Raw genomic sequence first — 24,519 nt, forward strand, 5'->3', positions numbered from 1 at the left:
TTATAAACAGGATAAACAATAAATGTGGCATACTTAGCAGTTTTTTTTTCATCGATCCAATACGAAGTATCTGTGTTTGATCAATATTAAGGCTCAAACCTGAGTACATAGACAATGTATTTAGAAGTTCTGGAGCATTATATGATATTTCAGATAAAGAATGTGCATTGGCTCGTTCGTTTATTTTATTGAACACTTTTGAAGAATTCTAGTTCAAAACATTGGACGATATTTAAACCTTAATTACAAGTTGCATAAAATGAAAGTCATTACTTTGTAGGACGAAATACATTGAGCTGATTGAACTGGTTGGAGGAAGTGGCGAGTGGACGTGGATAGTGGACAAACTAATGGTAGACCAAATTATAGTAGACGAGTTGGCAAATTGACGAATTAGAAACAAACTTCCTCTCCCTCTCGATTCCATTTTTCCTTCTATTTCTCTCTATCTCTTTCAATTTCTCTCTTCCTCTATCTCTCTATTCTAAGGCTCGGTACTACGTGTATGTATCTATAAATGTTTGAACTTATTTGTATTGTATTTTCGATACGTAATACTATTATTATATATTACTGTATCGAACAGCAATATAATGATACAATGTGATTGTAATGTACATCTATAATGTGCTGTGATTATATTGTAAACTAAACCTGCCGGCTAACTTAAAACGTTGCCGGGCCTGGTTGTTTGACATGATCTTCAATAAAGACACGATGTACTACTACTACCCTCATGTTCTTTCTGTAATGTAGAAAATGAAACAATCGAACATTTGTTTTGGAATTGTCCATTTACACAATTAGTTTGGAATCAGCTAGGAAAAGAACTCACTCTGTGTGAGTTGTCATTACTAACGGAAAAGGTGTAATCCCTTGAATGTTATAAATAAATGTCTTCTTTTTAATCATACTTTGGTTATTGCAAAGAAATTAATTTATCTTAGAAGATGTAAATCATGTACACCAACAATTCTGATCGTGTTCATTTAAACTAGATCGTATGAAACGGAAAAGAATTATAACAATTCGAAAAAGAGTGTCCACGAACGGACTGAGGTGGCAGGACTTGACCCAGTGGTTATCCACTTTAATATGTTAGGTAAATGTTTTTTTAAATATTTTTTATCATGCAAAGGGAGGGAGGGGGGGGGGGGGTGGTTACAGGTGTTCAAACCCCCTCAATTTTTTGTTGTTACCCACCCCCCTAAAGTAAGTTGAAGAACTTTTTTTTTGCTTGTCAACATTTCTTTCAGCTTGAACCCCCCCCCTTTCCAATATCCTGAGTACTCTACTGGATGATGATAATATCATTATTAATAATAATAACAATAAGAAAAATCTCCCGCAGTTCATGCATTTAGTGACAAATCAAGGATGTATGTGGGCGGTGAGCAATATCCAAAGTTAATTTTATTTAAAAGATTATTAATGACTCCATCATAATGATCATGGCTTATTGAATAATTGTATTTAAACGAGTTATCTATTTGAACTATTAAAGGTCAAGTTCACCCCAGAAAAACATTGATTTGGATCAATATAGAAAAATAAAACGAGCATAACGCTAAAAAATTTAAAAATAAAAATCAGATGTAAAAAAACATAATAATGACAGTGTAAAGTTTCGCTTATTTTTGTCCACGAAACAGTTTTATGCACAACTCAGTGATATGCAAATGAGAAAATCGATGATGTTCCTCACTCAGTATTTATTTTGTTCTGCATTATTTTTTTATACAATATTTCAATTTTTACAAATATGACAATAATGACCAGCTTGACTGAACCACAAAATGTTCAACCAATGTTAATTCCATTTGTTCAGGAGGAAAATAACTTTGTTGCACATGAGAATTTCAATTTCAATTTTCATACAATGAAATACAGGAGAAATAGTGAGTGGATAATGTAAGCAGTTACCCCATTTGCATATCATATCAACCAGGATGTACATGTAACTGTTTTGTAAAATGAACTCAAACTTTAAAATGTCATTATTTTCTTATTCTAAATCCGATTTGGATGAAATTTTCAGTGTTTTGCTTGTTGGATGTTTTGTTTTTATTCACATCAAAATTTTGTTAGGGTGAACTTGTCCTTAAAGAATATAAACAATGCAGATGTATACCACTGTGTATTTAAAAGGCGTTAAAACATTGATATGTTTTTAGTTGCTTCTTCAGGTCCTATATGAATAATATATGAATGATAAATAATGTCGTGACGTGTAGCTTGTAGTCATGTGTAAACTTATTTGCAAGCGATTAGTCCTCTATCGACGAAGAATATCACAAGTTATTTTCCATGCTGTAGATACATATTATTAGTCAAGAGTGAAATGTATAATTCAATGCTCTTTGGCTGCTACAAATTGTTGCTAATGGACAATTCATTAATCTGTTCATTTAAATATATCATGGTTTGACTTAATAGCCAAAATATTATGCGGACCTGCTTATAACTAGTGAAAAAATGAATATCCAGAAAATATTAAATGATGAATTACGGAAAATTATCCAAGTGACTGAATGCAAGCAAGCATATTCCCCAGAAAAAAAAGGCGAATAGATGGTAGCCAATAAGCATGAATAAACCCGGCTCTGGTATTCTTAGTATTGAAATAAACCAAGCCTCTATAATCAATCAATTCCAGTCTGACTAATTCGCGGTACCTTTTTTATACAAAAGTGCTCTCGACTTGTTGGGAGAGGGTTGATTTAGGCTTGGGTTCGTTGTCTTTTCGCCAGCGGAACGTGATGTTATCATCGGCTCGCTTGATACAGGCTTCAAGGATCTTGAGAAGAGCAATGTGTTTCTTAGAATCCATCTCGTGGTTCGAAGCTGTGTAGTTTTCAGTGAAGAATACTCCGTTCTTCTCCATACCAGCTCTGGTGATTTCGCCAATGATCTCATCCTGGTTCAAGATGCTCTTTGCGAAGGTCACAACCATGATCGGATACGAGCCTGCAGGATGATGATGACGACGATAATAATATCGACGACGATGATGATGACGAAGATGATGATAGTGTTGTTTGTGATGATAATGAAAGTCATGGTGAATACGGTGAAGATGATAACAACAGTGGTGAAGGAGGTAATGATGTTTAAAAAACAATGATTTAAAAATAATTTTAATAAATATTGACTCAGTAGTAGTAGTAGTAGTAGTAGTAGTAGCAGCATCAGCAGTTCGAGTAGCGGTGTAGGAGACGTACATATACAGTCATCATCGTAGTAGAACAGTAGCGGTAATTGGGATAGTAGTAGTATATTTTATTTATTAATATTAGATAGATATGTACTTGTAATAAAGTTGTTAAACTTACCGAACTCTTGCCTGATTTGGGGTACAAGTGACGATAGAAAGTCACGGAAATGGTCTATTCCAGTATCAGAGCTATAAAATTACAAATGAAATACAAACGAAATGAAAACATTGGTGGTGATAATTTTCGTGGCGATGCAGCGCACTCGATGCGATTTACAATTAACGAGTGCTTTTGCACATTGTGAATAACCGAGATGCCTTCATCGTCCCTAACATACTTCACTTCATTTCATATTTCACTTACTTATCGTCCATTATAACTATTAACCTTTGGATTTGTGAAAATGCCACGGCCAACCACTAATGATACTCCTGTTATTTAGATTGACCCATTTGTCGAATTGATACAGGATTCCTGTATCAATTCGACAAATGGGTCAATCTAAATCTAATGCGGAACAAACTTACTTGAATATCGGCGAACTCACTAAGGGTGTAGAGTTTCTGAAAGCAATAAAAAGTATGGTAGAATCGGCGGCCAGAGAGGAAATGAAAGACATAAAACGTGATCTAACGGAACTTGTGAAACAAATAGAAATAAATGAATCAAGAATCCTCTCTCTTGGGCTCGCCTTGGATGAAAAAACTAAACAAACCAAGGATTTTGAAACACGAATTGGTGAAAAAGATCCTACGGTCAGAACACCCCAAGAAAAAAAGCAACGAAGCTGAACAATACCCGCGGAGACACTGCATTACAGTTTTTGGAGTACCGGAATCGAGAGATGAAAATACAGATAACACATTCTCGAAATCGCCAAAGAGAAACTCCAGATTGATCTTCAACTCGACGACATCGATCGCAGTCATCGGACCGGTAAAGCCCCTTTCACAATTGACGTACGACCAGTTTACGACCGCCTGCAACAGTTTTTTCTTGTTGTTGCACGATCGATCTCCTGGTGTCTTGCGAGCACTCGCAGTCGTTGTAGACGATCGCACGGACTCGAGGTGGTCGTGACTGGTCGCATCTGAACTTTGAACATGTTCAAAATCCAAACGCGATAAAGCCCCTTTCACAATTGACGTACGACCTGTTTACGACCACCTGCAACAGTTTTTTCTTGTTGTTGCACGATCGATCCCATGGTGTCTTGCGAGCACTCGCAGTCGTTGTAGACGATCGCACAAACTCGAGGTGGTCGGAGGTGATCGTGACTGGTCGCATCTGAACTTTGAACATGTTCAAAATCCAAACGCGATCAAATACGATTGATTCACTCGCAACAGGTCGTACCATCGGTCGGGCGATCATCGTGTGAGTGTTGTTCAACGTTGTACGACTTGGTGCGAGAGGTGGCACAACTAAGTATAGTCGAATTTAGTCGACTGGAGGTCGTACAACACTTGCACATGTGCTGGAGACCTACAGAGACCAGTCTTGCGACTGGGTGCGATAATATGAGACTGTTGCAAGACCGATCGAAATTACGGCTTACTACATTCCACTACCGTTGCATTCGCATGTATGCGACCGTTCAGCCCCTTTCACAATTGACGTCCGACCAGTTTACGACTGCCTGCAACAGTTTTTTCTTGTTGTTGCACGATCGATCTCTTGGTGTCTTGCGAGCACTCGCAGTCGTTGTAGACGGTCGCACGAACTCGAGGTGGTCGTGACTGGTCACATCTGAACTTTGAACATGTTCAAAATCCGAACGCGATCAAATACGATCGATTCACTCGTATCAGACCGTACCCGGGGTCGTACCATCGGTCGGGCGATCATCGTGCGAGTGTCTTTCAACGTTGTACGACTTGGTGCGAGAGGTGGCACAACTAAGTAGTCGCATTTACTTGACTGGAGGTCGTGCAACACTTGCACATGTGCAAGCGACCTACATGTACAGAGACCTGTCTTGCGACTGGTTGCGATAATAATATGGGCCATAAGACTGTTGCAAGACCGATCGCAACGGCTTACAACATTGCACTACCGTTTCATTCGCATGTATGCGACCGTTCCACTCGCAATCCCTCGTGCAACACTCGCATGTGATCGCACGAGCACAATAAGAGTATATGCGACTTACTCGTGCATCGGGGTTTACTGGTTGTTTTGTTGTACGACAGCTGTTGCAACTGTGAAAGCCTCTGTGCGATCTTATGAGATGACTAGCGATTGATGCCTGTTGCAGCCTGTCGCACGACCAAAAGGTCGCAAATGGTCGTACGTCAATTGTGAAAGGGGCTTAAAATACGATTGATTCACTCGCATCAGGTAGTACCATCAGTCGGGCGATCATCGTGTGAGTGTTGTTCAACGTTGTACGACTTGGTGCAAGAGGTGGCACAACTAAGTATAGTCGCATTTAGTCGACTGGAGGTCGTACAACACTTGCACATGTGTTCGAGACCTACAGAGACCAGTCTTGCGACTGGGTGCGATAATATATAGGCCATAATACTGTTGCAAGACCGATCGAAATTACGGCTTACAACATTCCACTAACGTTGCATTCGCATGTATGCGACCGTTCAGCCCCTTTCACAATTGACGTCCGACCAGTTTGAACATGTTAAAAATCCGAACGCGATCAAATACGATCGATTCACTCGCATCAGGTTGTACCCGGGGTCGTACCATCGGTCGGGCGATCATCGTGCGAGTGTTGTTCAACGTTGTACGACTTGATGCGAGAGGTGGCACAACTATTAGTCGCATTTATTCGACTGGAGGTCGTACAACACTTGCACATCTTGCGACTGGGTGCGATAATATATGGGCCATAAGACTGTTGCAAGACCGATCGCAACGGCTTACAGCATTGCACTACCGTTTCATTCGCATGTATGCGACCGTTCCACTCGCAACCCCTCGTGCAACACTCGCATGTGATCGCACGAACACAATAAGAGCATATGCAACTTACTCGTGCAATGGAATTTACTGGTTGTTTTTTGTTGTACGACAGCTTTTGCAACTGTGAAAGCCCCTGTGCGATCGTATGAGATGACTAGCGATTGATGCCTGTTGCAGCCTGTCGCACGACCAAAAGGTCGCAAAAGGTCGTACGTCAATTGTGAAAGGGGCTTAAACCAGGTATAATACAGGAGTCTCCATCGTGGAAGACTTGACTGCTTCTAACTATGAGATACTTAAACAAGCAAGGTCTTCGAAGAAGGTGACTGCAACCTGGTCCAAAGATGGTTGAATCTTTGTAGCCCTTCCTAAATCAAATGGAAAAACCACAAAGAAACAGATCCATTCACTTGCTGAAGCAACCAACCTTTAACAGTTCACAGTTACAGTCTTAATATGGATCGATCTACCAACGATCGTATGATACGAGATAACATCACCTTTTGTAAATATGGCCAATAAGCAGCCAAGGGACTAAGGTTTGTGCAGTTGAATATTGCCAGTTTACTAAAGAATATAGGTGAAATAAAATCAATAATTCTCAACAATAAGATTCATATATTTGCCTTGAATGAAACTAGATTGGACTGTAGTGTTAAGACAAGTGAACTGCATATTCCCAATTAGGTCATTATTTCCAAAAGCATTGCTTATACTCTATTATATTATGATTCACTTTCTGTTATAGAAGCTATACCTATCATTATACGTATGAAAAATACACACCCAATAGTTATTGTCAATTGGTACAGGCCACCCAATCCCAATACTGAAATTCTGGATCGTTAGGAAGATTTACTATCGTTTGCTAATGGTTTCAATTATCCATTGATAATGGGTGATGTCAATTGTTCAGAAAAAGTCCAGTAATTTACAAACTGTGAAATATAATCAAATACATGACATTTACTCTTTGGAACAAGTTAATTCCTCAATATGCACGCGAGTTTTAGATAATTCTTCCACCTTAATCGATCACATGCTCACTAATTATACTGACAAGGTTAGCACTTTTGGCGTCATAGATGATAGTTTGAGTGATCATTCCACGAGTTTTCCAATTTGGAAGTCCAGTTTTGTTAGTTCAAATGAAAGATATTTAACATTTAGGAAATGTAGTAATAACAATATAGAAGTTTTAGAATTGACATTCATGACCCAAATGGGTAGATCTTTTATTACCAATTGTAAATAAACCTATGCCTATGAAAACTAAACGTGTAAAAAGTAAATAGTCCCCCTGGTTAAACGAATCTCTTTATAATTTGATGAAACAGAAGGAGAAGGTAAAAAGCAAGGCAAAATCACGCAATGATGACAACTTATGGAAAGAGTGCTCAGGTATAGGCAGTTGAGAAACAAAGTCCCGTCAGAAAACAGAATAGCAAAGAAGAAATATTATGAAAAATTAAGTCATAATCTGAGTAGAAGTAATTCTTGGTCAGTTCTTAAATCTATTATTCCAGATGACAATGTTTCGTTTAATATTCCCATATCCTCTGCTGGTACTCTAAGCACAGCAAATAAGTTCAATTTACATTTGGCTAGTGTAGCCAATGATATGTCTAGTGGTTTTATAACTGATCGTTCCCCTGTGCAAGATGTCAATAATTCATAAGGTTTGTCTAAGATTGATGTGAGTGATGTCCTAAAATAAATTAAAAAAACTTAAAAAACAAAAGATCTATTGGTACTGACGGTATATCAACATAAATATTAAATTCTTGTGCTAATGACATAGCCCCTTCTATTACATATTTAATCAATAAGTCGATTGAAGAAAGTAAAGTTCCCGATGAATGGAAAGTGGCAAAAATTATGTCATTACATAAAAAGGGAGATAAATCGAATCCAGACAATTACAGACCCATCTCCATACTGCCGTGTGTATCAAAATTATTAGAAAAAAAATCATTAAAAAACAACTGTTATACCATCTGAACCTAAACCAAGTCTCAATCATAGAGAAATTCGGTTTCAGGCCTTGTCATTCCACTACGACAGCTTTGGCTAAAGTAACAGCAGATTGGTTGCTTGCCATGGATTACGGAAAATATACCGGGGCTGTGTTCTTGGACGTACACAAGGCATTTGACATGGTTAGTCATGAGTAACTTTTAAATCAAGCTCTCTAAAATTTGTATTACTGGTAAATAATTATAGTGGTTTTATAGCTATTTTACTTGACGGAAAATAACAACTTTTATTTTAACAATACCCATTCTAAACTGTGCAATATATTAAACGGCGTGCCTCAGGGCTCGATTCTAGGACCGCTTTTATTTGTCTTATTTATTAATGATATATCACTTAATTCATCTATACGCGGATGACACAGTATTTTATTCATCAGACCCGTTAGTAGTCGAAACCATTTCAAATCATGAACTTCATAAAGTAGATAGGTTGATGTATACTAATAAGTTAACATTGGATTGCAAAAAGACCGTTAGTATGATGTTTGGTATCCGGCATATGCTGAGAAAACATAATACGTTAAATATAAATGTTCGTAACTAGAGTATTCAAAATGTTGATAATTACAAATATTAAGAAGTTTATATTGATCAGGAAATTAAATGGAGTACTCATTTGGATTTTTTGGTAAAGAAAATAGGCAAAATGATAAGCTGTCTTGGAAGGTTAATGTATTTGTAAATCAATCTAGTCTAAGAATTATCTATTCCTCCGTCATCCTCCCACATTACTACGCAGATGCTACATGGCAGTCTCCATCTCATAAACATATGGGTCTTCTGCAGAAACTACAGAACCGTGCTGGAAGAATGATCTTGAGAATTAACCCTTATTCGCATGTTTTTACTTCTCACATTTACGAAATTTTGTAATGGAAAAAAAGAGATTCGTCATCGTGAGCATATGTATATAATGATGTTCAAGGTTCTACATAATCTTGTCCTGGAATACATGAAAATGTCAATACCTTTTAAATCTCATCAATATTCACTTCGTACTTCTACACTATTAAATCTGTCTTCCAAAACCAAAAACGAATAGTTGTAAAAGGACATTTTTATATAGGGGGCTTCATTGTACAACAAAGTACCATCCCAAGTTATCAATCTTTCTTTAACGATGCAGTCCTTTGCATCAAACGTTCGAAGTTATCGCTATCAATCTTGATTGTTTGTTGGATTATACACGATTATGAGTAAGCTAGGTTTTCTTTTATTTATCTTATTTTGTTCAATGCTAGTTTAATTATTTTTTGTGCTTTGTTTTAATTTTCAATCTTACATCTTTTTGAGTTATTTTCGTTTAATTAGGACCCAATATGGAAGAACAGGGATATTTTGTAAATATTACTGAAATGGGCTATCCTCCGTTGTAAATATTTTCATGATTTTCATTATCTTATCTATGACTTTTCATATGGAAATAAAAACAAACAAACACACATTTCGAATTTAAAATTGTCTTTTTTCTTATGAAACAGGTTGGTAGAATGAATTTGTAGATGATAGTTTTTATTCAAATCACTCCAGATTTTCTAGGATGGTGACGACTATTTTTTGCTGATAAGAAATCTATTGGCCCGTCATTATAAAAAAAAAAAATGAATATGCAAGTATGCAAACATTGTAAGTCTACCAAAAATTAAAGTAAATAGGGTCCTTCGAACTGAAAACAAAACCATGATCGAAATAAACAGAGCAACAATTTAACTGCATCAAAACAGAATTCCAAAATCTCTTTTGAGAAGCAGTGCATGTATTTCAAAATGAGCGACTTGAGTGTCGATGACGCCATTTCCTCCCCCTCTTTCTCTCTCTCCCTCTATCTAGTAATTCATCCCACCCACGCTACACACACCCACACACACACACACGCACATTCGCACCAATAGGCCTATATATCTTAACCCATACTTACCCACCTACCACCCAAAGAGACACGACCACAAATACGCCCCATACTCATGGATTATATATTCTGAACTAAATAAAAAAGGCTGTTTCATGTTTACAATCAAACAAGTTATCTTTGAACATTGAGTAAACAACATTTATATATTTCGATCTAGAATCTAACAATATCTGAAAGTCATTCCGGAATGTTATGAATAATTGATAATAGAATAAGACGATACCCAGATCACCCTGGATTTCCAAAGGTTTACTTAGGTCTATAAATAAGAAAAACAGATTATTCTGCAAATACAAAGCAAATCCCAGCGAAACTAACAAAATGAGATACAAACTTTACAGGAATAAGTTAACTTTTACTCTACGTATGGCAATACTTTTCGAATCAATTCTCTTTATTTAGATCTAACATTGGTGGTACGTGGAAAATAATTAATACGGTTTTAAATAAAACAAATAATGATAGTCATGAATTTAACGACATCCAGTTTGAAGGCGCATGCATTGACGATCAGACTAGCATTGCTAACGCATTCAATTCATTCTTTGTTAACATAGGACCTAATCTTGCAGAAAACATACCTACTCCCGATTCCCCCTTTCATTCTTTCCTACGTAACACAATTGTTCATAGTTTATTTTTCCTTCCTGTTCAAGAAACTGAGGTTATTGATATTGTAAGCAACCTGAAGCTTAAGAAAAGCCCTGGATATGACGGTGTAAAAAAAAGTCATTTGCCAAATAGTCTGTCCGTTAACACATATATTTAATTTATCTTTAACAACTGGCTCGGTCCCAAAGAAAATGAAGATCTCCAAGGTCATACCTATCTTTAAGAAAGGCAATAAACATGACATTTTCGCCCTATATCTCTTTTAACCAGCTTTTCCAAGATACTACTTGGTTTCCGCAGACAACATTCAACAACACATGCCCTCTTGTTATTCATTAATGAAATTGCCAGAGCTATTGACAGCAAGTTACATACTGCGGGTATTTTTCTGGACCTCTCCAAGGCCTTCGATACCATTAACCATGATATTTTGCTATACAAGTTGTCTCACTACGGAATTCGAGGAAAGGCCTTGGAGTGATTCAGGGACTACCTTCATGATAGACAACAATATGTTTATATTAATGGTGTTGAATCAACCCCTCAAACCATTAGATGTGGAGTCCCACAAGGTTCATTATTAGGCCCGCTCCTCTTTATTTTATATATCAATGATTTACAGAATTCCTCTTCAGTGTTATCTTTTATTCTTTTTGCTGATGACTCCAATATTTTTTGCTCCCATCATAACCCCAATACTCTTTTAAATATCATTAATACTGAACTAACAGCTGTTTTGATTGGATACAGGCCAATAAATTGTCCCTTAACGTTGATAAAACTAATTTTATGCTATTCAGCAACTCGGTTTCCACTTTACCCGGTCGTATACTTATAAATAATAAATACATCTCCCAGGTTGATTCTACCAAATTTTTAGGTATATATATCGACAGTAAGCTAACATGGCGGGTACAGATTGATAAGGAAAAAAAATATTATCTCGTAACACTGGTGTGATAAACAAACTGAAACACTTTGTACCCTTTCATGTGTTGCGTATACTTTATTCTGCTCTAATCTTGCCCTACATCAATTACTGTATTCTAACATGGGGCAATAGCTCCAAAACCCTCTTGGATAAAATTAGCATTGTCCAAAAGCGTGTTATAAGAATAATCAACGCTGGATTTCGTGCTCATACAAACAACCTTTTTTATAATTGCAAAATCTTGAAACTATCTGATTTATACTTGTACAACCTTGGTATATTTATGTTCGAACTTAAGAATGACAATTTACCAGATGCCTTTGCGCCATTATTTCAACGCAATTTCATTTTACATTCCCATTCAACTAGACAAGCTAATCATTACCACCTCCCACAAACCCGAACCGTTTTTGCAAATAGCACTTTTACTACAAAAGGACCCAAATTCTGGAACAGCCTAGATAACGAACTGGTTGATAGCCCCTCTCTCAATTGTTTCAAACGCAAGCTGAAGTTATACCTCTTAGAGAGGTACAATGCTGGATCGTACTGATGACTGCAAATAATAATAATAATAATAATTATAATTATAATTATGTTTTTCTATTCTTTCTTTCTTATACTCTATTATTTATGGGAACAATATTTTAAAGAATGCTCAATAGCCTTGAGAGGTGCGTCCTTTTAATTTCAAAATTAAGTAATTTTGATATGTTTTTGTTTTTAAATTTGTTTTCTAAATGTTTTATTATCTTATAATGTACATGTAACATTTATTGTTTGAGTTGTACAGACAATTGCTTTCCTGTTCTATGTAGTTATTCCCCATTGTATCTTATACGTTTGGGGCCCCTGGTGATAAGCTCTTGGGGGCCCACACCTTATGTATCAATGCCTTATTTAATTGTACACATTGTAAATATACGTTCGTATTATAAAAAAAAAAGTGAAATAGATGAAAAGAATTAAATTGAATGAATGGAAGATAATTACATACTTGTATTTCAGGATAAAGATAGGACAGTCTATTCTTTCTCCAGTCGTCCAAGAACGAGGATTGATTCCTCGCTTTCCAGCTGTTTGGAAGAGTTCGATTGAACAAGAAGAAACGGTTCAATAACGGTGATTGCTTTGTTCCAAATAATTCAAAAACTTCTAAACAAGCGAACAATAACTTATAACTTATTGTATAATGAATCAGAATAACAATGTTTCAATTTGCACCGAGACCTACATGGCCGCCAGTTTTACAAAATGGCGGCCAAGTACAGGGTTTTCGACAATGGGTCAGATGCTTAAAAAGTAGCAATTGATGGCTAGCAATCGCTTCAAGCACAAGCAATTGCTAGCCAAGCAAAACATCATGCCTCAGCAATTGCTTTATTTTATATGAAAAACCCATTGCTAGTGCTTGAACATTTTTCTTGCCTTCAGAAAGCAATTGCTATCGGTTTGAACAATAGCGACGTCACCGCTGCAGCGCGCTGGTGCGAACACGATTCACAGAAAAGGCATGAGTCGAATGCAAATATGTGACAGTGCAAATTACCGCTTCTTTCATATGACATCTTTTCTTTCATGGTGACAAAATAATTTGTTTCTTTTCAATAAATTTATATATTTGGCATTTGATTTGCACTTACTAGGAAGGAAACATGTTCATGTACTCGTTTCTGCACATCTTGGAGTTCTCTCTCAGGTGGATAATCATGATTAAACAACGCGAACGCCCTGATCAAGCAAACGCTGAAGCTGATCTGACGGAGCTTGAAAAAACCTAAGCAAGTGCTTAAACGCATAAGTGAAATGTTCGCTTTAAGCATACGCTTTTTAGGCAATAGCTTAATCGTTAAGAAAGTGCTAATAGTCATTTAAAGATTGCTTGAACTAACTAGCAAAGCATTTGCTTGCTCATTTTTGTGCACAAGGAGCAAGCAAAAGCCTAGAAAAAGTAATTGCTATATTCTATGCATCTGACCCAATATCTTGGCTTCTAAATCACTTGATGACCAATACATGAAAGTTTTATAGAATAGGGACTTAAACTTGCAAAATTTTATTGAAATATCAAATCTTAGCAATGGTAAATTTTAGATATTGAAACCACATCAAAGTTCATTGACCCTATATGACCTTTGACCTTTAAAATGTGACCAGAAACCCATGCAAGATAATCAGTGTTACGTCATAACCCATAAGCTTTAACAATTACGAAGACTTTGTCAAAACATGCTTTACATTTCAAATTGATACCCAAATATGGTCAAAGTTCATTGACCCTGAATGACCTGTGATCTTTATAGACCAAGGTACCTGAAACACATGCCAAATGATAAGTAAAGACATTAAGACACCCTGGTTTAACAGTTTCCTACTGAAAGGTAAGATTTGGTCTCATTATTTCCAACATGAGCTCGAGTCTGGTAATTCGTAGAAAAAGACCACAAAATGTCATGAAAATGATATTCTTTCTTAAATAAAGTTGATTATTTGATACCAATGGAGTCATTTTCCTCAGATATAGCGGTTTTGTGCCAAAGGTATTATTCAAGGTTACCTAGAAGCAGAAGTAATTATTAACTCTAATTTCGTCGGCCATTTGTAAAATCCAAGAAGGCGGCCATAAAGGTCACAGTGTAAATGCAAACATTCTCCCCGCAAATCCGGCAACATTACGTAGTGACCTGTTTGTGAGACATGGGCGTGCGCAGATTTTTTTTTGGGGGGGGGGGCTGGGGGTGGGGGCAAGACGCGTAAAATCGTTCGAAAAAAAATAAAAGCGAAGGAGCGAATTGACCGAGCTCGTCTTTGTGGCGCTTTGCAATTTTTAATTGGCGTACATTATTTGAATTGTTAACATCCGATAACGTCTCTTAAATTCATAGAACTGGTTTAAAAAAATCTTAACGAAATTAAGGTATGCCTGCTAAATTCAATCAATAAAATACCTGGGTTCAAGAAGCGTTTGGCGATGTTGGCAAGTCGTTTTAAACTAGGCTTTTTTTATACATTTATTTGCACTAAATTGTAATACATCTGACCAGACTCAGTAGTATGTTCAACAGCTACTTTGCTTAAGTCAGGGTACTTATGCTTATAACTGTAAAGCGCTCAGTACTATTATTACTATTATTTTAAATATTGTTATTGTAATCGTATTTCCAAGACTTTCCTCCGGAAACATAAGCACAATACGGTATAACCATAGAGCTATAGCTCTATGTTATAACTTAAACGAGAGAGAGGGGAACATACAAGCAAAGTAGTTATTCTCGATTATCAAGGGGTGGGGGTCATTAGAATAGACCGGTGGGGGTAAGCATTGTCAGTTATAAGCAGAATATATGCAAAAATGCAAATTACTCAACTGATTTCATCCATCACATCTGAAACTTTGGTAGTACCCAGATCCGATAGCCCACGTGTGTCGAAAGTTATTACTTGATTGGTTAGTATAGCAGGATCTCGAAACAAAGTCTCGCCTCCTTGCCCTTCAGAGTTGCTTTCGATGTGAACTTGCTCCCATACACCTTCGTAATGAAGCGAAGATAAAAAAAAAATACAATGAAAACTGATCCCCAAATAATACAGATATCTTCTTTTTTTGGTGAAAATATGCGTAATTCATTTAGTAAATGCATGTGTAACACATGTAGTAATAAGTTTTGTATTACAGATTTCTTGCACTAAACGCATTTATTGCATTCAAACCAAGAAAGAATTTACTTCATGTTGCTTCGCATAAAGAAATACAAAAGAATGTGCACACGCACCGTGTTGAACTAATATACAAAATATTATAAATGAGCGAGCATACCCTAATGGAATAAACAGTGTGTCTACCATGTCTACAGCATGTACAGTGTAAAAATATATTCATACTGTTTGATTTGTGCATTTTAAGAGTTTGAATAATATTTTCACTTTGTGAAGACACTGTGATCACATTATGGGGCACTGTTCTTTTCGGCAGGTTAATGCCACAATAAAAGGATATTTCTACTGGAATGGAAACGCGGGATCTTCGCAACATAAGGCTGGATTTTGTCAATCAGCCCTTTTTTTAGATTGTTCTTTGGGCCTGACGTTGCAATCATAGGAATGGAGAAAAATTGCCCGTATTCACTGCCACATAAACCACAATCAATTTAGATAGTAACAAGTTTTTACCATGTTTACATCCAGGCGCAGATTTATAGGGGGGCGAATGGGTCTTGGCCCCCACAAAAAGGGTAAAGGGGAAGGAAGAGAAGAAAAAAAGAGAGAGAGGAAGAGGGGAAAAGGAAAAGAAGAGAGATAGGGGAAGAGGGGGAAGAAAAGAACGAAGAGGGGGAGAGAGAGGAAAAAAGATAAGAAGAGGGGGAAAGGAAAAGAAGAAAAAAAAGAAAAAGACGGAAAGGGGAGAAAGGAAGGGGAAAAACAAGGGGAAAGAGGACAAGAGAAAGAGAAAGAAAAAAGTGGGAGAAAGTGAAAAAGTAGAGGGGAATTAAAAGAGAGAGGGGGGAAAATACTGATAGATAATGAGCGGAAGCGCCAATTTGTTGTTGACCGGGGCCCCATTATGATGTCCGAATTAGGGGGCGCCTAATTGATGGTCGAACTGGGGGCGCTGACATTGGTGCTCGAGCTAGGGAAGGGGGCACCAAATTAATGTTCAAATTAGGGGGCGCCGAATTGATGTTCGAAATCATTAATAAATGAGCGGAAGTGCCCATTTGATGTGGACCGGGCGCCGATTAAATGTTTAAACGAAGGCGCCATATTGATGTTCGAGCTAGGGGAAAGTCAAATTGATGTTCGAACTATGGGAGCGCCGAATTGATGTTCGAACTAGGGGGCGTCAAAGTGATATTAGAATGGGGGGGGGGGGCGAATTGATGTTTGAACTAGAGGATGCCAGATTGGGTTTATTGCTATTTCGTCTACGTCCACTTTCCACATCGTCCAATTACCATTTTGTCCAATAGCCAGTTGGTCTAATAACCATTTCGTCTATTATCATTTGGTCTAATGGCATTTTTGTGCCGATTGGTCCAAAAACCACTTTGTCCATTTTTATTACGTCTATTCCCATTTAGTCTAATAGCCAACTGGTCTAAAGGCAAATGGTCTAATGACCACTTAGTCTACTTTCATTTCGTCTATGCGCCATTTGGTCTACAGTGCCGGCCGCAGGAAACGTCACGCCCGAGCACGCAAACACCCTAGGGTGCTTTTGCGTCTAACTGAGGGTATTCAAGGGGAGCAGACTAGGGTGTTTAGCCGCGCATGCAGTTTCCCGCGTGCTCTATAATATTGGCCGTGCCCGCACTTTTCCTAGGGTACCCTTGCATTATGTTAACATGTGCATGTACTTAGGTTATCTTGTGATAGACCATTATGTTTTTAAACTAGTGTGATCGGAATCTATTGTTGATTAAATTTTTGATTTAAGATGTTATTTGTTTTATTTTCTTTCATCCTTTCTTTCATTTTTTAATTTCTGTTTTCCCTTTTCATTTTTTACCTTATTCCTTCTGTCCCTTTGTTCCTTCCTTGCTTCCTTCCTGTTTTTCTTTTGTCTTTGTTTCTTTCAAATAATGAAGGAAATTTTTTTCTTCCTTTCCTTTCTTTCTCCTTTCCTCCATTTTCTTACTTTTCTCTTTTCTCTCCTTATGTTTTTTTTTCTTTCACACATTTATTCATCTTCCCTTCCTTTATTTTAATTCTTTCTTTCTTTATACATTTCAAGTAATGACGGAAACCGTTATCTGTCTTTTATTCTTTCATCCTTTAATTCTAACTTTTTTCCTTTTAATTTTTCCTTAATTTTTTTCTTTCCTCTCAATTTCATTTCTTGTGTCCTCATTTCTTTCTCTTTTCTTTCTTCCGCTCACCCTCCCTTCCACTTTCTTAAAGGAGAATGAAACTCTTGGAGCAAGTTAGCTTTTGTGAAAGCAGAACAATCAAAGAATAAGATCAACAAAAGTTTGAGTAAAATAGGACTAGCAATAGAAGAGTTATGAGCATTTGAATGTCGAGATCACTAATGCTATGGAGTCCTCCCATTGGCAATGCGACCAAGATCTATGATGTCACAGATGAACAACTCTCCCCTTTTGGACACTGAAAATATACCCCAAAACATCTCTTTTTGCTCATTATAATCATATGACAAACGATTCATCAATGATATAATGTTGTGAAACCTCTGTACTTGTCCTCTCATAAAGAGAACACCTCACCTTGTGATAGACTCTATAAAAATGAGAATATAAGTGAAATAAGTACTAAAGTAATGAGGGAGTTGTACGTGTGTGACATCACAGATCTTGGTCGCATTGCCAATGGGAGGATCTACATGGCATTAGTGATCTCAATATTCAAATGCTCATAACTTTCTTATTATTCATTCAATCTTCCTCAAACTTTCAACAATATGTTTCTTGGACTTTTTTCTTTGATATGGATTCAACTGGTTTGAAGGGTTTCATTCTCCTTTAATATATACACAACAAAAATAGTAAGTCCCCCCTTGATCAAACATCAATAATTTCCCAAACAATGCGAGTTTTTGATATATTTTTACATGAGCGTGTAGGTAATTTTATAAGCTACCCTCTGAGTGAATGTTATGGACATATTTTACGTCATGCTTCAGTGAGCACCGTCAGAAGGCAAAAATGTCACTTTTCAAAAGTCACAAGCCAAAAATCATGACTTTGATTCCATTTTATTGGAACTGATTCCACATTCTCATCATGAAAAATAGTCAGAAGGCTTGTAAAAGGTACTTTCTAAAAGACGATACAATTTTTGGGGCTAAATTTTACGGTTGAATAAACACAAGTCCAAATTTGCTATCATTGGATTTTTTTACACATTTTCATCAATAAAAATGATAGAATATGATGACAGTTATTTTTGGGAAGAGTATCTTCAACAATATTCATCGTTTCACGGTTCAATGAACATTTATTGAAAACAAAAAATACGATTTTCAAATATCATAGGCAAGTATTGTTTCATTTTGGTATTAAACTGAAACTGATCTTTTATCAACTTTTTCGTTATGTTCATGACCAATTAACATGCTTCAATGATTCAAAGGCGTTTAATTAAACATTCACACTTGAATGAACATGTGGAATGTGATTAGCTCTTTTTTACGTTATTGGAAAAAATGCAACTTGTAACTATGGATATCTGTCACAAACCTCCTTGCATGGTTCATTTGATTTGATTTTTTATGAAAATCCCGATGTTTAATGCATCAGTGAGCACACAATATTCGAAAATTATGCAAATGAGAAGAAAGTTCAAGGCCTTGGCCCCACTCTGTGCCGTATCGAATTGTTATTTTGGTGTGCGCGCATTTTGGATAGTGTTACTCTGAAGCCATGTGCGAAGTTTCATGAAATAACTGTTGGCAGAAGTAACATAAACCGTCCATGAAACAAACTCCTTATTTCATATTTGTTAAAATTTTGACTTCCTCTCTCATAGACTTGTGTACATTATGGGTGCGTATGTTTAAGAATAAGTAACCCCTTATTCAATATGGTGGAACTTTTTATCAAGGCTGTCTTTAGCAATGTCATTTGGCAGTAATGTTTATCAACCTATGGGCAGAATTCTGTGCAAAAATGAAATCGATTTGTTTATTTACGGATGAGTGAGCACGCATCAAAGTGAGAAAATGGGTATTTTCAATGTCACAGACTCATTTTAAAGGGTAATAAGGTGAATATTGGGGGCAAATTCGGTTTCAAATGTGACTTTAATTCCTGTTGTTTTTATCATCCATCATTTCTATCACCACACACTTACCGAACTTTACATTTTCATGGTTAAGCGAGCACATTCGAAAACTTAGGAATGAATACTCTTTATACTGCATAAATGTATTCTTTTCCTAACAATTTCTCATGATCAGTTTAATTTATGAACAAATCAGTGGTGGATCCAAGATTTCAAAATGGGGGAGGGGCCTATAATTGGGGGAGCCACCAACATTTTCAAATTTTAATATGACCTAACAAGTTGTGGAGGATACTACCAAAAACCCCTATGATGATACGTCACAATACAGGGGCCGCGGAACGGTTTTCAAAGTGTGGGGGAGGGGCTGAGCCAAAAGTGGGGGGGGGGGGGCTGACCATGCAGAAAATCACAATCGTATGGTCATTTTTACATTTTTGTACATGATTTTGGAAAAAAGTGGCCCCCCATCCCCGCTTCCGCGGACCCTGCGATATTGTGCTCACTCAACCATGAACATACGATATCAAAATTGTGTGTAGAGTGGCTAAATGATGGATAGCAAAACAGCATAACACCACAAAATTCACCTAAAAACAACTTTTGCCCAACTTTGTATTTGCACAATCTGAAAAACGACTCTTGTGACTTTCAAAAATTGTCATTTTTAATTCAATCTTTAATTACTCATGCATGACTCAACTGATCAATCTCATTTTTCTTCAGGAGTTGCTTAATGAGTGTAGAAAACCACCTACGAAATATCATATCTCAAAATAACTCCGTTCAAAAGTTACAGTAATTTGATTTAGGGGGGACTTACTTTTTTTGTTGTGTATATTTTATTAACAAGTCTAACATTGTGTAGCCTTTTTTGTTGATTTTTTGGCCTGGCTCGGTCGATCCGATGGTACATAGTGCTTTGTCGATTGTCCCGTATTTAATTTTGTGAAATCTGGTCACCCTGGCTGGAACATCGAACTTATTATTTTTCGTTTACCGCAATGAATCTAATTAATTAATCAATCTAATTTAATGCATTAGGCAAACTTTTTTCCTTATGCCTTACGTGGTAGACATACATGTATCATACAAACTTGTATTGAAAAAAATAGGACACAATTGTGATTTAATGTAATTGAGATCAATTCTCTATCTTTTGGGATAAGTTATTTTTCTCCATATGTACCCATTTCTCTCCCTTCAGCGTAAAATATACACCTAATCCCATCTCCTTATGAACAGTGTAAGAACTAGAAAACATTTGAAACATTCTTCCTTGAGTTTTAACGGGGTGCACAGGGTGAAATGAGGAAAGAAGAAAGAAAGGCATATCAACATAACAAAAACATAAAAATTAAAATAGATTAAAGACATTAATAAGCAAACTTGATTTTTTTTGGTAAATCAAAATTGACAAGTTATTAACAGAGGTCCACACATCACCAATTGAAAATATATCATATCAATAAAAAAACATTAATGACATTTGCGAATTCTCATTATGTTAAAACAAACGTGCGGTCAATATTGGGATCGTCAATTCATTGACATGGTTGATAAAAGCAGTTATTTCAAACCCTAATGAAGGGAATGAAAGGTACGTTGAAACGAATACTAGTATGACCAAGATCATACAAAGTTACGGAAGCTTAAAAGTGCCACCGAGATGACGAGATAATTCCTCGTCTTCTCGACTTTTGGGGTCCGATAAAGCAAGAAGGCGTGATCCGGTATTTCGTCTTCTCAGCCTTTTTTTGTCCAATAAGGCGAGATGCTGAAATTCCAAATCTCGTCTTCTCTACTTCTCGGATACGAGAAGGCGATAAAGCGAGATTCCAAACCTCGTCTTCCCGACTTCTCGGGTATGTGAAGATGAGAAGGCAAGATTCCAAATCTCTTCTTCTCGACTTCTCGGGTATGAGAAGATGAGAAAGCGAGATTCCAAATCTCTTCTTCTCGACTTCTCGGGTATGTGAAGATGAGAAAGCGAGATTCCAAATCTCGTCTTCTCGACTTCTCGGGTATGTGAAGATGAGAAGGCGAGATTCCAAATATCGTCTTCTCCAATTCTCGGGTATGTGAAGATGAGAAGGCGAGATTTGGAATCTCGCTTTCTCATCTGCTCATACCCGAGAAGGCCTAAATAAATAATGAGAACGCGAAGCGCGATCTGTTTTATTTTTTTTATTTTTATAGATTTTTCATGTATTATATCCTGAAAGCCTAAGTCAGGGGCGGATCCAGCTTCCGCCAATAGGTTGAGGGGCCATTTTTTCACCCATATTTTCCCCGATCGGCCGCTCAAAGTTGATTTTTTTTTTGGTTTCTTTGAAGGGGTTGTCCCAGTGCCGTAATGAGCCAAAAATTTCGATGGGGCTCGATATGGTGCATCGCATAAAATTAATAAGAAGTTGCCAGTGAGCGAAGCGAGCAAGCAAATATGCTGACATTTTTATTACAAAAATACAAGGTTGTGGTAAATTTTGACATAATATTTGGAAAATAATATTATATTTCATCCTAATCCCTTTCATTTTCTCTCTATTTTTTCTCAGTCTTGATTCTCTCTCTTTTTTTTTGGGGGGGGGGGGGGGAGGAGGCAAAACGCCAATGTCCTAACAGTCATTTCCTAGCTTTACTTTATAAGCAACATAAATGTGTAATAATCTCTTAAGCCCTATGTAATCTAAAAATAAAATTTCATGTATTTTGTCCTGAAAATTGAACATTTTGGGCAATGTTTGTGAACATGAACAGGACGCGTATGTAACTAGATAATTACCACGAGCGCGAAGCGCGAGCAGAAATGTTAAATATTCGTTCTGGCCTGGTCAAATAGGGTCCTGTTAATGATGTTTTGCAGTTAGCCATTAAGACGATACATATTTCAACGATTAGATAATGCAAGCGCGAAGCGCGAGCTGAACATTTTTGATATTCCAACCTAAAAAGATGAGATTTCAAATCCCCCAATGGGACATTCGATTCATGTTTGTCAATCATGAAAAAGGATGGGTAAATTTTGGTAACTTCCTACAATAATAATGCGAGCGCAAAGCGCGAGCAGAAATTTTTTGATATTCTGATTCCAAACTGGATAATTTTAGCACGTTTTGAATAAGATCAAGCTTTGTATCTCAAAAACATGCGCGCGCGTGTTTTAGAGTTAGACAGAATCCTGGCAATCTGAATACATTTCATTTTTCATCATAAAAATCAATAATGCAAGCGCAGAGCCCGAGCTGAAAATAATATTTGAAATTCCGATATAAAAAGGGTAAATTTAAGCACTGTTTACAGCACTGTGTATATAGGGAAATTTGATTGCACTATATAAATAATGCGAGCGCGAAGCGCGAGCTGATATTTTATAATTTATTTGACCTAGGATCGAGACATTTTAGGCCTAAGGACATTTTGTCATCATGAATGATGACTATCTTCTATTTCTTTTCCTAAAACTTGTTGATATTTATTTCTGAAAAAGGGACAATTATGAATTCATACAAATTTTATTTCATATTTATTAATCTGTTAAGCCTAATGAGTGTGTTAAATTTGTTGACAGTTCATGAGGCCTGAAAACTGGATATTTTAAGTATTTTTGTAATCATGAATAGGATTCATTGGTTGATATATTTTTAGCAAATAATGCGAGCGCAAATTGCGATCCGGATTTTTTAAATAGAATTAATATATAGGTATACATAACTCACCAATCAAAATGCGAGCGCACAGCGCTAGCTCATAGGCCTTTATTATTTTTTTTACAATCGAGACACCTGAAAAGATATATTTAGAGAATCTTATGTGAAATATAAAAAGACAATAGGTAGGCCTACTTCGCAAATAGTGCGAGCGCACAACATGTTGCAAATGTTGATTCAAACCATAAAACGGACATTTTCCAGAGCACTTAAAAACATAAATCGGTAAATAAAACAAAATAATGAAAGATCGATGTCCGAGCTGAATTATGTTTTGTATATTGATATCAAAACTTGATATTTTAAACTACATATCAGCCTATTGAGCAAGATATGTATCACATCGAACAGGCAATGCGAGCGCGATGCGCGAGCGAACTATTAATATAGTGACATTAAATATTTAAAAAAAAATTGTTTTCCAAGTCTTCTCCTGACCTTATTTTATTCACTCGTCTTCCTCCTTTTATGTTTCGTCTTCTTTTTTCTCCTTTCTTTCCCACTTTTTTTTTCTTTCCCCGTTTTTCACAATTCATTTGCTCTGTCAATAGGGGGGAGGTTGCCCTCGGGCGGCCTCGATCCGCCTATGTTAGTAGTTGTTATGATGAACACGATGCATATCTATTAAGAAATGAATGCGACCGCGAAGTGCTAGCTGAAAACTTTTATAATGATGAAATGAAAAATACATTTTCAGTTGTCAGGTTAGAATATCAAATATTTTCAGCTTGTGCTGCTCGTTCGCATAAAACACTGTAAGGTCGGGATGCGTATATGACTAAACAATTTATTGATGCCAGCGCGAAGCGCGAGCTCAATTTTGTATATACTGACTTAGGAAGGACTAAGGTATAATTCCTATTCTAATTGCTTGTCCTTTTTCTCTTCCTTTTTTCTGTTTCTTACCCCTTTTTTTGCGCCACCATGGGGGGGGGGGGGGCAAAATCTTTGCCCCATGGATCGGCCTATGTATGTTGACTTGAAAACCACTAACACTTACATGTGGGATTGAAGCAGAGGATGCATACCTCATTAATCAAATATTGCGAGCGCGTAGCGCGAGCTGAATTTGATAATAACCTTTTTTTGTGACCCTGAACAGGGTATCTATCTCGCTAAACAGACTTAAAACTCGAAAACATTGTTTTTTCTGTTATCGTAAAAAACGGGATATTTTAATTCAGCCGCATTAATTTAAGTTTTTTGGGCAGGACATATATTTTACTATAAACAGGCAATACGAGCAATGTTGCGCCCCCGGTCGAAAATGAATTTGCATGAAGCCCTCTAAGTTCAAGGTCAATTTGGCGCCCTCGGTTGGACATAAACTTGGCGCCCCCATATGAAATATAACTTTGCCCTCATCTCCCTCTCTGAAACATGTATTTGTCGCATTATGGTCAAAATTCAAATTAGCGCTCCCCTAGTTCGAACATCAATT

The 24,519-nt window shown here is 36.8% G+C and overlaps 1 protein-coding gene across 1 annotated transcript; it reads right to left on the bottom strand.

Moving 5' to 3' along the window:
- Window positions 1–2,680: 2,680 nt before the first annotated feature.
- LOC135155296 (uncharacterized) lies at window positions 2,681–21,490 on the bottom strand. The gene is made up of 5 exons (XM_064104245.1): window positions 21,174–21,490; window positions 14,997–15,199; window positions 12,626–12,704; window positions 3,333–3,403; window positions 2,681–2,967 (listed from the first exon to the last, which is right to left on the bottom strand). The coding sequence occupies exons 1-5, from the start codon at window positions 21,488–21,490 to the stop codon at window positions 2,681–2,683; spliced, it is 957 nt and encodes a 318-aa protein (XP_063960315.1).
- Window positions 21,491–24,519: the final 3,029 nt, after the last annotated feature.

This window comes from Lytechinus pictus, chromosome 8, assembly GCF_037042905.1.
Source record: "Lytechinus pictus isolate F3 Inbred chromosome 8, Lp3.0, whole genome shotgun sequence".
Taxonomy (NCBI): domain Eukaryota; kingdom Metazoa; phylum Echinodermata; class Echinoidea; order Temnopleuroida; family Toxopneustidae; genus Lytechinus; species Lytechinus pictus.